Source organism: Odontesthes bonariensis, chromosome 4 (assembly GCF_027942865.1).
Source record: "Odontesthes bonariensis isolate fOdoBon6 chromosome 4, fOdoBon6.hap1, whole genome shotgun sequence".
Lineage (NCBI taxonomy): Eukaryota > Metazoa > Chordata > Actinopteri > Atheriniformes > Atherinopsidae > Odontesthes > Odontesthes bonariensis.
In genome coordinates, this window is record NC_134509.1 from 14,547,641 (window position 1) to 14,561,085 (window position 13,445).

Here is a 13,445-nt window from a genome sequence, read left to right on the forward strand (position 1 = left end):
TTCAAACCTTTCTGCTCGAGATGAATTTTGTGCTGCGCCGAGAGCCACCTATATATTTTCAGTCTACCTTTCTCCACCCCATACTGTAACTAATGCGGTCTGATCTCAAGCACAGCCCCAGAGTTCCCTTCTTAAAAAATGTTTCTCTTTAGAGTGCGTCAGCCATCTCATTTTCTGGGATTTGTTTGTTAAAGCTTTTGGTGTTGGGAGAGGAGGAAAAGGGTAAATCCCCTATAAACGTGGTAATCTCTACTTCCTACACCGTCTCCAGGAGCCTTCCAGCCTTCCTAATGCTTCTTTCTCTAATATCTGCTCAGTTACGAGGCGCTCTACATGTAGTGTGGCCACACATGACAGAGGAGTGGGAGTTGGGTCTCACATGCTGAGCAGTGCAAGCAGAAAGAGAGCCAAGGACATTCTTTTATAATAAAAGCTGAGGAGGCCCATCTGCAAGAATTTCTGTCTTTATACCCAGCTTTTACTTTAAGAGTCTTATTGTTTTGCATGCTTTTAAAAGCCAGCACCAATAAGTCTGCTGTTGATATCAGGTTTACTCTGGAGCACTCGCTATATGAAAGAACGAGAGGCATATTTGCAAGGACGACCTTGTGGAAGCATAATCAGTGACTCACTTGCCAAGTTTGAAAAGGACTTTCTCAGAAAAGGAAATTTAGTGGTTTGTTATGGCAAACATTTAACCAGTGCATAACCTCAACGGTGAGGAGAAACTGGAGACACCTGAGAGGAGAGTTCAAATACCATAAGTTGTCATTAGGCTCAAAGACAAAGAGACACGGAGGGAAACAAAAAGTATGCGGAGCAAAGCGAATGAAAACCAGATAAGAGACCAAAACCAAAAGAAGGACAGCAAGACCTACAGAAGCACAATGCTTTGATTATCCAGCTCCGGGAGCAAGGGTAACATGAGCCTCAATGCAACACATGGGTCAACACATGGATCATTAGACCTTGGCTGAGAACTATGCTGAATAGAGACCTGGCACATTCAGCTGATTCATCCAACTCCTTCAGAGTTAGGATCTAATAGGCTTATGTGTGTTGTTCAGTTATGACAATAGATGTGCTTCAGTCTCACAATCCTGGCTATGCACTGACGATTGTAGAGGGAAAAAAAGTAAATTTGTCCCAACATCTGCTCATTAAGTAGCAGTAGTAGCAGCTAAATGTAGAATAATTAAACTGGCGCATCAGCGGGCCATATTAGCTGACAAGTTTCACACAACTGTCATCACCTGCTGGAAGAGGGCAAGAATACAAGTTTTATATAAACGTGCCATCAAGGCATTAATGTGTTGCTAGCCATTCAACTGTGAGAATTACCATCATCAGCGGGGTTGAAGCCACAGATGTCACAGATGTGGCGAACCCACTTATTCATCTCTTCTTCGGTGTCAGCCACCAGGTAGAACACGCGGTCGATGGTCTTGATGTCAAATATGAAGCTGTTCTCCAAGTCTTTCTTGCTGAACGTCAGCCCAGCGTCCACCTCAGGGGAGAAATCAACAGTGTTTATCTTAACGCTGCATCGGTCAAGGAAAATAGACGATATGGCATTGGTTAAAAGGTGGTTACAGCAATGAAAGGGTGGTAGAGCTGTTGTGATTAGCTGAAATTTAGTTGATGAAATAATAATTGTGATTGGAAAAATTCTAGACCATTACGCTTACTGCTGGTAAAGATAATAATTAGGCCAATACAGATTTTCCTTTAATGGCGGGGAACCAATGAAATTAATTACAACGTCTAAAACTAACTGAAGTGTTTTAATGCGTCTCAGCTCTTTAACCATCTTTGTATGAGCACAAATTCTGTCAAATGGATGCCTTTCACAATAAAAGATCATTTGCTTCATGAAATTTTTTTTTGTTTGTTTTTTTTTTGGCTCTGCTGTACTATTGCCATGTCAATAATCATATGGTACAAAAAAAAAAAAAAGTTTTTCTTTTGGCCGGCATAACTGAATGTAAAAAGAAATATCAGCCCAATAAGGCAACAAGCTTGTTGGGATCAATAAGCTGAATATCGTCCGATATTGATAATAGGCCGATGTGCATGTGCTTCCCTAATGATACACATTTTGGAAATTGTTTTGTTATTTAAGATCACGACTGGGAGAATTTTACCTGAAATCTTCAGTGATATACAATTTATTATCACTGGAGGAGCCCCGTTATTTCGCTGCTCGTGTCATTTGATATTTTCCCTTCTTTATTCTGAATGTTTACTTTTTTTGCATTTTTGTCCACCTTTATACTTGAATGTTGTAAGGACGCGAGTGGCCCCATTTCATTCTGACTTACAAGTAAACAAACTTCCAAACTAACGACTGTTAAACATCTATCATTCAAATTTCAAGTTTGTCGAGATTTGATCATTTACTCAGCACACTTGTTCTTCAGTTTGCAGGCTGAAAGTAACAAGGAGCCTTACCTGCTCACACAAGTTGAGATCAATCACACGAATGGGCTTTTTGGTATGGTCATTCTTGTAGTACTCCAACACGTCTGGGTCGCCTGTCAGACGGCCACTGCGAAGAACAAACCACCGCTTCTTCCATGCCTGCAGGGTGAGCACAGAAATGAGGCCAAAGGTTATATGCACGTTCACACAATGACTGCTCCATTCCAAGATGACCACAAGGCTGACCAAAATGCTTTATTTTTGTCAGTTTGGCCGATGCGTCCTAGCTTAGCTTGTGCCTCTGTGTGCATTTTTCACCAGCTGCACTGCCCTCACTGAAGAATGGTGAAAGCCAGAGGGAAGAGGCCCGCAACCAGAAGTATGTGTCCGGGATATCCAGAACAAAAGCCACATAGTTTGGTCTCACACCCCGACTAAAGTGAATAACAAAGTCTATAAAGAGAAACAGGCAGTTCGTCTTTTCTTTCAAATGCAATTTGTTTGCCGTCAGGAAAAAAATGGCCCCGACTACGTACCTCCCAAAAGTTGAAAGTTCAGACACACCAGACAGTAGGAAAAAAAGATGTAATTAGAATAGATTCATATCTTTACATACAAGATCTACACGAAAATGATTGACCAGACGAATAGATGCACAATGAGCAATCAAAGGCTCCCTGTGCCACTTTACTGCCAATCATAGATCATTTCCACTCATTAGCATTTAACCACGCTTGTATTGTTATCATGCAATTTTGTCATAAAATGAGCTTTCTCTCAAAAGAGAAACCTTTTTAAGAGTCAAGTCTCCTGGTTGAAGATCGCAGACCTTCATGTTGTCGAGTCACGGTAGTGTGACTGAATGTTTTGATTTCATGCTTGAAATCATTTCAAGCAAGCAAGACTTGTTTGGGAAGTAAGAGAGAAGTCCGTCATAAGATAGGGGGATTTATCCAAAAATCTTTCACTTCCTTTTAACATTCACAATTAGGTATCGGCGAGTTATCATCGGAAATTCTGTTCGAGATTCATCAACTGAATTGTGACACACAGGCACCGAAATGAGAAGTTAAACTAAATGCACAAAAAAAATTTGAGTGCTGTCGCAATCATAGGCAAGACCCAGAGGCCTAAGGACCAACGCTGAGATCAGACAGACCAGGAAACGTACCAAAGAGTGCGAGGAATGCAACCGAACCTCTGTTGTTGTCTTGGCGATAGATTTTGACCCTATCAACAATACTGTGGCATTGTTTTTGTCATGTTTCTGTTGTTTTTCCTTACACAGGGTGTCCTTTGTTAGCCAGCCAAGCCCAACACTGAGACACCACGATGAGCATCAGACCTTTCCTCTCTACAAACAGGAGGAAGACACAAGTAGAGCAACACAGCCCTGGGATTTTTAAAATCTGAGCACACCAACACATTCACACCGCACGCTGACACGCAGCACATTTTGCACTCTAGCTTTAAAGGCCCTTTATTGTGTAATTACCAACACCCCCACACAGACCAAATTCAATTCTAAACTTATCACACCTGCATCCTTTGAGGCAGGCCCACTTTGATATTAACTTTAACTGTAAAAGCTAAAGTCATGTGCAAAAACAACACTGATGGTCAGTGTTGTGTTGGTTGTACAAAGACAGTGGGTGTGGAGAGGAAACCTCTCTCTCTCTCTCTCTCTCTCTCTCTCTCTCTCTCTCTCTCTCTCTCTCTCCTGCATATGACAAAGCAATCTTGGGTCATGTTACCCTGTGGGGAACAGAAGGACCGAGAGCTTGGGTTACAGCGAAGCCAGGCTCGGTGAGTGTTGACAACTGGGAAAGTCAGACATGCTCAAGACAGGGCCAAGTAAGACCTGCTCTACAAAACTGCTTTGCATTCATTGAGCACAGTTCATTTTGAAAGTGGAAGATGTCTCAAACTCAAAAACCTTCTCCAAGGCTCAAATGAAATAAAATCAAGTTAAATTTCAACCACAGGTGTCTTACTTTTGATTGACTAATCAATCACAAATACCATCATCTACAGGATTATTGAAAACAGAATTTGATATTAATGATGTCAAAATCACAAAAAAAAAAGAGAAAAAAAAGAAGGGCTTCATAGTATGGAGAAAATTCTTTATGAAAAAACACCCTTGCTTCATCAGAAAAGCATTCACCATGTAATCTTGTTATTAATCTAAAACCACAGCAAGGATCATGTTCAACACAACCAGCAAAAAGCAAACGACTCATAGAATTAACCATCTGACAAATGCATTCAAAACATAGTGGGGGCAAAGACTGTATACCAAAGAAATAAGAAAGATAATAACATTAGAAACCTTCATGGACAGATGTTCGGCCACGGTGTCATCACCTTTGGATGATGCAGCTTAGAGTCACTGCTTTAAATTCCACATTCTAAGTCTATGTGTAAATACTTTGTCAGGGGTCGGTCACAGCTAAAAACAAGTGGATTTCAATTCCAAGAGCTGGAACCTGAAGAGAATCTGCACCCACTGTTTTTTTCACTGCCACATAAGCATGGTTACAGGCTGTCGTGGCTCTAGGATGACAAGCTGTGTGGTAGCTGAAGCATCTCTCCTCCATCTGTGGGACTTCACACAGTTTTCCTCGTGCACAATTATAAACACTTGGACAGGGTTTTTTTTTTTTTTACAACTGATTGTGCCATCAATTCAACACCAAATTAGAATGGAAATAAAGACTTATATAATGACAAAAGAAAACAGCAACCTGGGGTAGTACAAAGAATAACACAGCAGCCTCTCGCACTGCTAATGGTACAGGGGTGTGTCACTGATGTGGATACAAGCATCAACTGTGTTTATATGCAGAAATGTCACCATTAAAGAAACTGAAATTACACAAAGTCAAGAAGCAGGAGGAAATATTTGCATGCAGTGCAGCCAATAACCTTTTTAAACTCCGTCAGTGGTCAGTCATCAGATTTCTCCCCCCACCCCCAACCAAACTGTATTAGAAACACAAACAACACTCCTGCACAAGAGCACTCAGACTAAACAAGTGGGAGAACAGGCACCATACAGGTTTTTCACAATGTGTCCAAGTGTCTGCATTTAAAAATCTACCTTTTCACTATAAACCAGGAAAACAATCTACCAAAGGAGTGTTTTTCTTTGCACAAAATCTGTACTCGTGTTCATGACATGTGCAAAGCTCCTATCTAATGATAAAATAAAAACAGGTTAGTTGTTCACGTGGCCAAACAAGACCCTGCACAACTGAGAATGAATGGCCTGCAAGACTGAACTGCACCACCTTTCACCAGAGCTGTTTTTGTTGGTACAAAAGAAAAGAAAAAAAAAAAAAAAAAAAAAAAAAAAAAAACTTCTCCAAAGTAAGAATGACATTTTATTTAAAACACAAATATTCTACACTTATGTGCTTCAACTGCAAAAAAGAAAGCTGGAAAACCCACTGACTGCACCAGCATTGTTCAGTATCCTGCACTCAAAGACTGAATAACACAGACACACATACTGAGCAGTTGCACGTGGTTACATACCTCCTGGTAATGCTCAGTGAGAATGTGACGAGGTCTCTCGTCCTGCTTTTTGTTTAGTAAATTCCATTGTAGCCAGTGTTGAGTAGAATCAGTTACTAAATCCAGATTGGTCTAAGCCAGATCACTGTGCTTAAAGACTGCGGGACAAATCCATGTCCAATCCAGCCTTCTTTAATACATTATCAAATGCTGAACTGTTCAATTCATGGAAGCTGCTTCAGCTTGTAGGGAGTCTGGTGTTCACCACCCCAGGACGGGGAATGGGACAGCATGGGACGATACTGGTCCAGGATGGGGAGGGCTCCCCTGGTATAGCAGCTGTGCCTGCCAACCCCTCTTTATCCCCCACCCCCCTTTTCAGTAAGCGTGTCTTCTGATAGGATGAGACACAGGAAGTCACCCTCTTCTATTTGCCCACCCAGGTCCTAAAGCTAAAAGGGGGCAGACAGAGAGGGCATTGAGCGGCTCACTAAGATGATGACAGAGGAAGAAGGAGGGGGTGTACTTGAGAGGAGATGCCAACTGAGTGTAGTCATGCTGCTGTCAGAGGCCTCCTGACCCAAGATCACTGGAGCATGACAAAGTCAAAGGTGGAGCAGAGATGCAAGTATAATTCAAAGATGTATAAGAAAGAAAGTATAAGACATGTTGTTGTACTGGACTGCATTCAATTCCAATAATATGCTATTGTTTTCTGTTTAAGTTTCATGTGTTATCACCCTAATGTTTTAGGTACTCTGGCCCCAAACTTCTCCTGCTCTTGCTCACTTAAGCAAGTTGTAAGTTCTAAGTGAGCCGCTGCACATTTAATTTAAAGTCATCTCACATTAACTTCTCAGCTTAAGTTCTGTTTTAACACTGGCTGAAATCAATTTGAGCAATTAAATCTTCATGTTCGTAAAATACAAACAAAAGTATCAAATATCTTTGTAAAAAAATTAAAAAAATACAGAAGGCTAACATTTCCCAACAATTTCTTGGGAAGAAGAAGCTGGACTTGACACATTTAAGATGCAAACGTAGCAAAATGACTTGTGCACATACAGCCTATGTGACAATGAAGATTTAGATGTATGAACAACTGAGACAGTGCATGTCATTTCATCACATCACATATAGACAGAGGAAACTACAGAGTTGGTTTCATAAAGGCTGATTTATGCTTCAGACGCAAAGCCTCTGACGCTCGGACGCAGAGCCTCTGCGAGCGTCAAAATCTTGACCACTCCCCCACGCAGAGGCTCTGCGCGCGTTGTCGTGCACCTCAGAAAAATCCTGACTACGCGACAGACGCACGCAGACCACCAACGGAAGTGCGCAGACAAAAGCGGCTGTGATTGGTCCTCGGTGTGCCTTTCCGGTTGTCTGTGTGGCTTCCTCCTTTGCATTTTCGCCAACTCCAATAAAAGAAGCTGTTCTTCTTCAATGTCGAGCAACTCCAGATCCATATCTTGCATGCACTTTTTTGTTTTTTGAAAGATAAACACTTCCGCAGGCGCCGCCGAAGTTCTCGTCACCGCCCACCGACCGAAATTCTCGCGAGGGGAAACTCCTGTGCGTCCCGAGAAATTCCAGACCGAGGTTGCAGAACCAACAGGTGTAGCACCTAGGCATGCAGACTGCTTCTACAAACGTTTGTAGAATCGTGAAATTTCCTTGCCGCTAAATATTCCACAGTCAACTGTCAGTGGTATTATAACAAAGTGGAAGCAATTGGGAATGACAACAACTCAGCCATGAAGTAGTAGGCCACATAAGTCTGGGTTTGGCGGTTGCCAGGAAAACTTGTCTGACTGCATTGTGCCAAGTGTAAAGTTTGGTGGAGGGGGGATTATGGTGTGGGGTTGTTTTTAGGGAGCTGGGCATGGCCCCTTAGTTCCAGTGAAAGGAATTCTGAATGATTCAGCACACCAATAGATTTTGGACAATTTCATGCCCCCAACTTTGTGGAAGCAGTTTGGGGACGGCCCCCTCCTGTTCCAACATGACAGCGCACCAGTGCACAAAGCAAGGTCCATAAAGACATGGAGGAGCCAGTTTGGTGTGGAAAAACTTGACTGGCCTGCACAGAGTCCTGACCTCAACCCGATAGAACACCTTTGGGATGAATTAGAGCGGAGACTGCGAGCCAGGCCTTTTCGTCCAACATCAGTGTTAGACCTCACAAATGCGCTTCTGGAAGAAGGGTCAAGCATATCCCACAAGCACATTCCTAAAACTTGTGGAAAGCTTGCCCAGAAGAGTTGAAGATGTTATAGCTGCAAAGGGTGGGCCGACGTCATACTAAACCCTATGGATTAAGAATGGGATGTCATTTATCACAGCACTGAAACAGCTCTGGTCAAAGTGTTAAACGACATCAGGTTGAATACTGATTCTGGTAATGTTTCAGTCCTGGTTCTGTTGGACCTCAGCGCTGCGTTTGATACTGTAGATCACAGGATCCTGTTGCACAGGCTGGAAAACTGGGTTGGACTTTCTGGAGCGGTCCTTAACTGGTTCAGGTCCTACTTCGAAGGCCGGAGTTATTTTGTTACAATTGGCAGCTATGAATCTGAGCGAGTGGCCATGACTTGTGGAGTCCCCCAGGGGTCAATTCTTGGACCTCTTCTGTTTAACTTGTATATGCTCCCTTTGTGTCAGATATTGCAGAATTTTAACATCAATTATCACAGTTATGCAGACGATACACAACTTTATGTGTCTCTGTCACCGGACGACTGCAGCCCAGCAGACGTACTGTGTCAGTGTCTGGAGGAAGTAAACTCCTGGATGAGAGAGAAATTTCTACAATTAAATGAAGACAAAACTGAGATCATTCTGTTTGGTAGCAAAGAGAAGAGGGTCAGCGTTGGTAAATATCTTGAGACCTTACAATCACTGACCAAGTTCGTAACCTCGGAGTGTTGATAGACTCAGATCTGACTTTCAGCAGCCACATCAAAGCTGTCACCAAGGCAGCTTTTTACCATCTCAGAAACATCAACAGAATTAAAGGTTTCCTCTCCCAAAAAGACCAGGAGAAACTCATCCATGCATTCATCTCCAGTAGACTCGATTACTGTAATGCTCTTTTAACTGGACTTCCCAGAAAGAGCATTAAACATCTGCAGCTCATCCAGAACGCTGCTGCTAGAGTTTTAACCCGGACTAAGAGATCTGAACACATCACACCAGTTTTAAAATCTTTACACTGGCTTCCAGTCAGTCACAGAATAGATTTTAAAAGCCTGCTGATGGTTTACAAATCCCAGAACGGTTTAGGCCCAAAATACATCTGTGATCTGTTCAGAGAATATAAACCCAGCAGAGCTCTTAGATCCAAGGACTCAGGTCAGCTGGTCCAGTCCAGAGTCCAGACTAAACATGGAGAAGCAGCATTTAGCTGTTATGCTGCCAACAAGTGGAACAAACTGCCAGTGGAGATTAAACTTTCACCAAATGTAGACATTTTTAAATCCAGGTTAAAGACATTTCTTTTCTCATGTGTCTATGCATGAAATATCTTTTAACTTATCTAGACTGTTGCCTGTTTTTAAATTCATTTAAATGATTTTATTTGTTTCTCTTTATATTCTTTTATGTATTTTTAATGCTTCTTGCACTCCCTGCTGCAATGCTTTTATTTTATGTAAAGCACTTTGAACTGTTTGTACATGAAATGTGCTATATAAATAAATTTGATTTGATTTGATTTAAGTTCATATGTGTGTAAAGGCAGATCAGCGAATACTTTTGGCAATACAGTGCATCTCTGATGTCTTTGCCGAAGTAATAAAGCACAGGGAAATATGTCAAACTGACAACAGTGATCAATTCCATGTCTGATTAGCTTAAAAAGACTGTCTGGAAAATGTTAAGTGTATGAGTAAGAGAGGAATCAACACGCTACAGTGACTCAGGTGGCTACCGGCTCTACTCACTGAGAAAGTGACAGGTCTACATATGTCATGTCAAACAGCAATTTAACTAAGTAGAAAGGCAGTCTGCCTGCGATTAATAATTTGAAAAGGTCATCACAGCACCTAACCCCCCCCCCCAAAAAAAATAAGATGAAAGCCTCATCTCTTGGTGAATTATTGTGTTAACATTCTTCTCTTCCGATTCTCTGCCAAGACAAAAAAAAAGTAAATTGTACATGACGAATTACTTTGTTTAGACACTAACTGGCCTAAAAAGCTACATTAATCACCTGCTGCAGCTCCTTAGCCTCTGCTTGTGCATCTGGTGTCGAATTATTTGCCAGTTAGAGAGTAGAAAATAAGCCACAGCATTCCCAAGCAGAGTGAGATACCGTTAGTTAGTAAGATGTGCCAAAGTCCAAAAGAGGAAGAATAAGTAAATAGCCAACTGAGACTAAGTGTACTTGACACAAAGATTTGAATAAATGCAGTGGAAGTGGGTCATGTTTCAGTTTGCCAGTGTGTAGAAAATTTAAACAAATATATATATTTTTTTTAAATTTAAAAAGAGAAACTATGATGCCAAATCGGTCTTTGGCTACTAAAATTTGAACTAGCAAACCATCCAACTCCACTCAAGCTCTACCATCTCCAAATGGCTAATGGTGTTTTAGTGGTTTAGACAGCTTAATGCAGCATAAAAGGCCTGTAAGTGCACTAATGCCAATGTAGAGTCGCAGGCTATTAAGCCACATACTTAAACTTATCCTCAATGTCTCGATGCTAAATGATAGTGAGATGGGCCTTTGTGTTGCCATATTTCTGTTGGAGTTGGAGATCAGATATGACTGTCTCATTAGGACCCAAAAAGGAGCGCTCTCTCTCTCTCTCTCCCCATCTCCTCGGTTAGACATTAAACTAAACATGGTTTCAGTCATTTTTGTTTCTACAGCTTGACGTGTGCCAGGCACAACATTTGGACACTCTTTGGTGTGGGTTGTCCTCTCAGATCACTCATCGAAAGACAGAAAGGCTTTATCGTTACACATTTGCTGCATAAAAGGAAATGCATTGAACCCTATGTAAAATACGACTTAACAGATCGGTTTCATGTGGACACACGACTTGCACGAAAATAATGTTACCCCAAATGCAGATTCCTAAATGGCTCTAATGGCTGTTGCACGTGGTTATTGTTTAATTGGAACACCTGTGTCTTACACTGCTTGCCAAGACATACTTTCAATTCTACAAAAAAGGTTGTGGGCAAAACAAAGGCCAAGCAGCTCATCACATTTAGTTAAACAGATCAGGTGTTACAAAGTTGAAACTTGTAATACCACCAGGAGGAAAAGGTGTGTGTGTAAATGAAACAGCCTAAATATCTAAAAGTAATATAGTCTAAAGCGCCTTTACGACTTGAATGATTTTCAATTAATCCAACTGCAACTGAACATGTAACCGTCATGTCTCATTTAGCATCCTGGTGCATAGCAATGAGTTACATATCACCTCCTATATGGCTTCAATCTGAACTGCTGCGGTTACATTAACACCAGATATGCACATTAATGGTGGCTCTTACTCTGTCAAACTACCCCCATCGGGGAAGTCAGACAAATTTTGTTAGTATAAAAAAAATAAATGGAAAAAAAATATATATCAATAAAAGAAGTTCAAACGTTCCAGCACGGGGCTTCACTACAGTGTTTGAGCTGCAACGGCGTCTCCTGCTCGCTCTGACAGACAAAAGAGGACATGTATAGTGAACCAAGAGTCAACCTTCCCGTTATCAAAAGTATTCATTTTGTTTCTAAATCGGAAGAATACTTTGAGAAATGCTCAAGTATTCATTTGTGTTCTCTTGCACAAACAACAACATGTTAAATCACGGGGGCAAACAAAGATATGCAGTCTGATGCAAAGTATTATCACTCATTCCAAGCAGCCAGCCTCACGAGCCATTAGAGAGCTGTACACAGGTTGGACAGCTTTGCTCTGTTGGGTGTGAACAGATGAGACCATTTTCTGCGCTAGTTCTAATTATACAGAGATACTTTTAACGAACCGAGTGACAACATTTACAACACCTTTAGATTTTACAAGGAGGCCAGACATTATAATACCTTTTTGAATGTACACCTCAATTGACATGTTGATCTTTACACCGTTTTGGACCATATTGACCTTTCAGTAGGTTGGTGGCAAACTGATAACCCCAGCCTCTTCAACGACTGAACGTTTGCATTAGCTTCGATCCGGACACATAGTTAACATGTATCAGCATGCGACTGGCTGAGCCATCTGTCCCATCTGAGTGGGCTGTGGGTAAATGACCTGCACCCCAGCTGCACTGACTCATCCCGACTACGACAGCTTCTCTGTTTGTTCCTTCAGAAAAACACCCTGCAAGGGCTCGAGCGAACGAGAGACAGAACACAATATGCATGGGCTGAAAGTTGAGGTAGAAAGGGTCAAGATTTTGGTGATGACAGAACGGATAAGACGAGCTTATATTTTATCTACCGGAAATCATCAGACAATTTTATGGTCGCACCAAAAAAATATATAAATAAATATAAAAAAAATTTTTTTTAAGAATCCATCCTTTGCGGTCTGTTTATGTAACATGAAAAGAAAAACCTTCCTTGATCAGTCCTACACAGACACACCGTGCAGCTCTACCCAGCAGGAAATTAAAAATACAACAGGGTTTCAGTATTGATCCTTGTGCTCTCGGGAGCAAACTCACGACAAGGACATGGAGATACAGGTGAGATGAATGTAAATGTGTGACGAGATAATCTTGCAATCTTACGGTGTTCATGTAGAAAAATATGAAATATAGAAGAGAAAAATATGCACGCAAAACATTAGTTGGTGCTATAACGGACATTTGACATTTTTATCTTTAATTATCTATTTAATTTGCTTCAGTATAACCACGCCACAATATCAAACCAAGTCTGGCGTGCACCTGAAAATGTCCCCCATCTGAACAAGCAGTTCTCTCAGTGTCAATATGTACAAAAGCATGAAGAAATGCCTCGTGATCAAGAAGGACTAAAAGAAAGGTTACTCCACAGCAGCACCACAACCGTAACACTCTTCTTCCCATTTGTGCTGTCATTGCTAGAAATTTAAATTCATGTCACGAGTTGCGTTTCTGACGTACAAGGATGCTGAAAGCACGGAAATCCTGAAAGAAATTCCATTTTTAGCTATTTGGGTAAGTATCCCAATATTAAATGATTCCATCTGCTGACGTAGAGGTCCAAAAAAACTCGACCAAATATTTCTGTGACATTGCAATTTGACTAAAATGTGGTACACACATACGCAGTCTGTGGGGGTACTTTGGCTCCCTTGGCCTGACCATCAGATCCCTAAAGACTGTGCTGAACAAAGGCTGTTCTAAGAGGAGTGTCAAGAGCGTCAGAGATTTTAGCACTCATGGCCGTGGTGACGAGGTCTGCACAACGAGAAGGAGGGGAGGAACAAAAGCTCCTCTATGCTTAGTGCCGCAACTTGTATAAATCAGTCTTTGTTAGAAGGACATGACTGGGATTCTTGCTAAAAAGC

The 13,445-nt window shown here is 41.5% G+C and overlaps 1 protein-coding gene across 7 annotated transcripts in view; it reads right to left on the reverse strand.

Moving 5' to 3' along the window:
* The window catches only part of gab1 (GRB2-associated binding protein 1), a 52,462-nt gene that overhangs the window by 15,000 nt on the left and 24,017 nt on the right, over positions 1 to 13,445 (reverse strand). For all 7 annotated transcript variants that reach the window (XM_075463129.1, XM_075463132.1, XM_075463128.1 and 4 more), the window contains 2 exons: positions 2,452 to 2,580; positions 1,342 to 1,507 (listed from right to left, as the gene is read on the reverse strand). In XM_075463129.1, the coding sequence (XP_075319244.1) occupies positions 1,342 to 1,507; positions 2,452 to 2,580 (295 nt within the window). The remainder of the gene's footprint in view (positions 1 to 1,341; positions 1,508 to 2,451; positions 2,581 to 13,445) is intronic.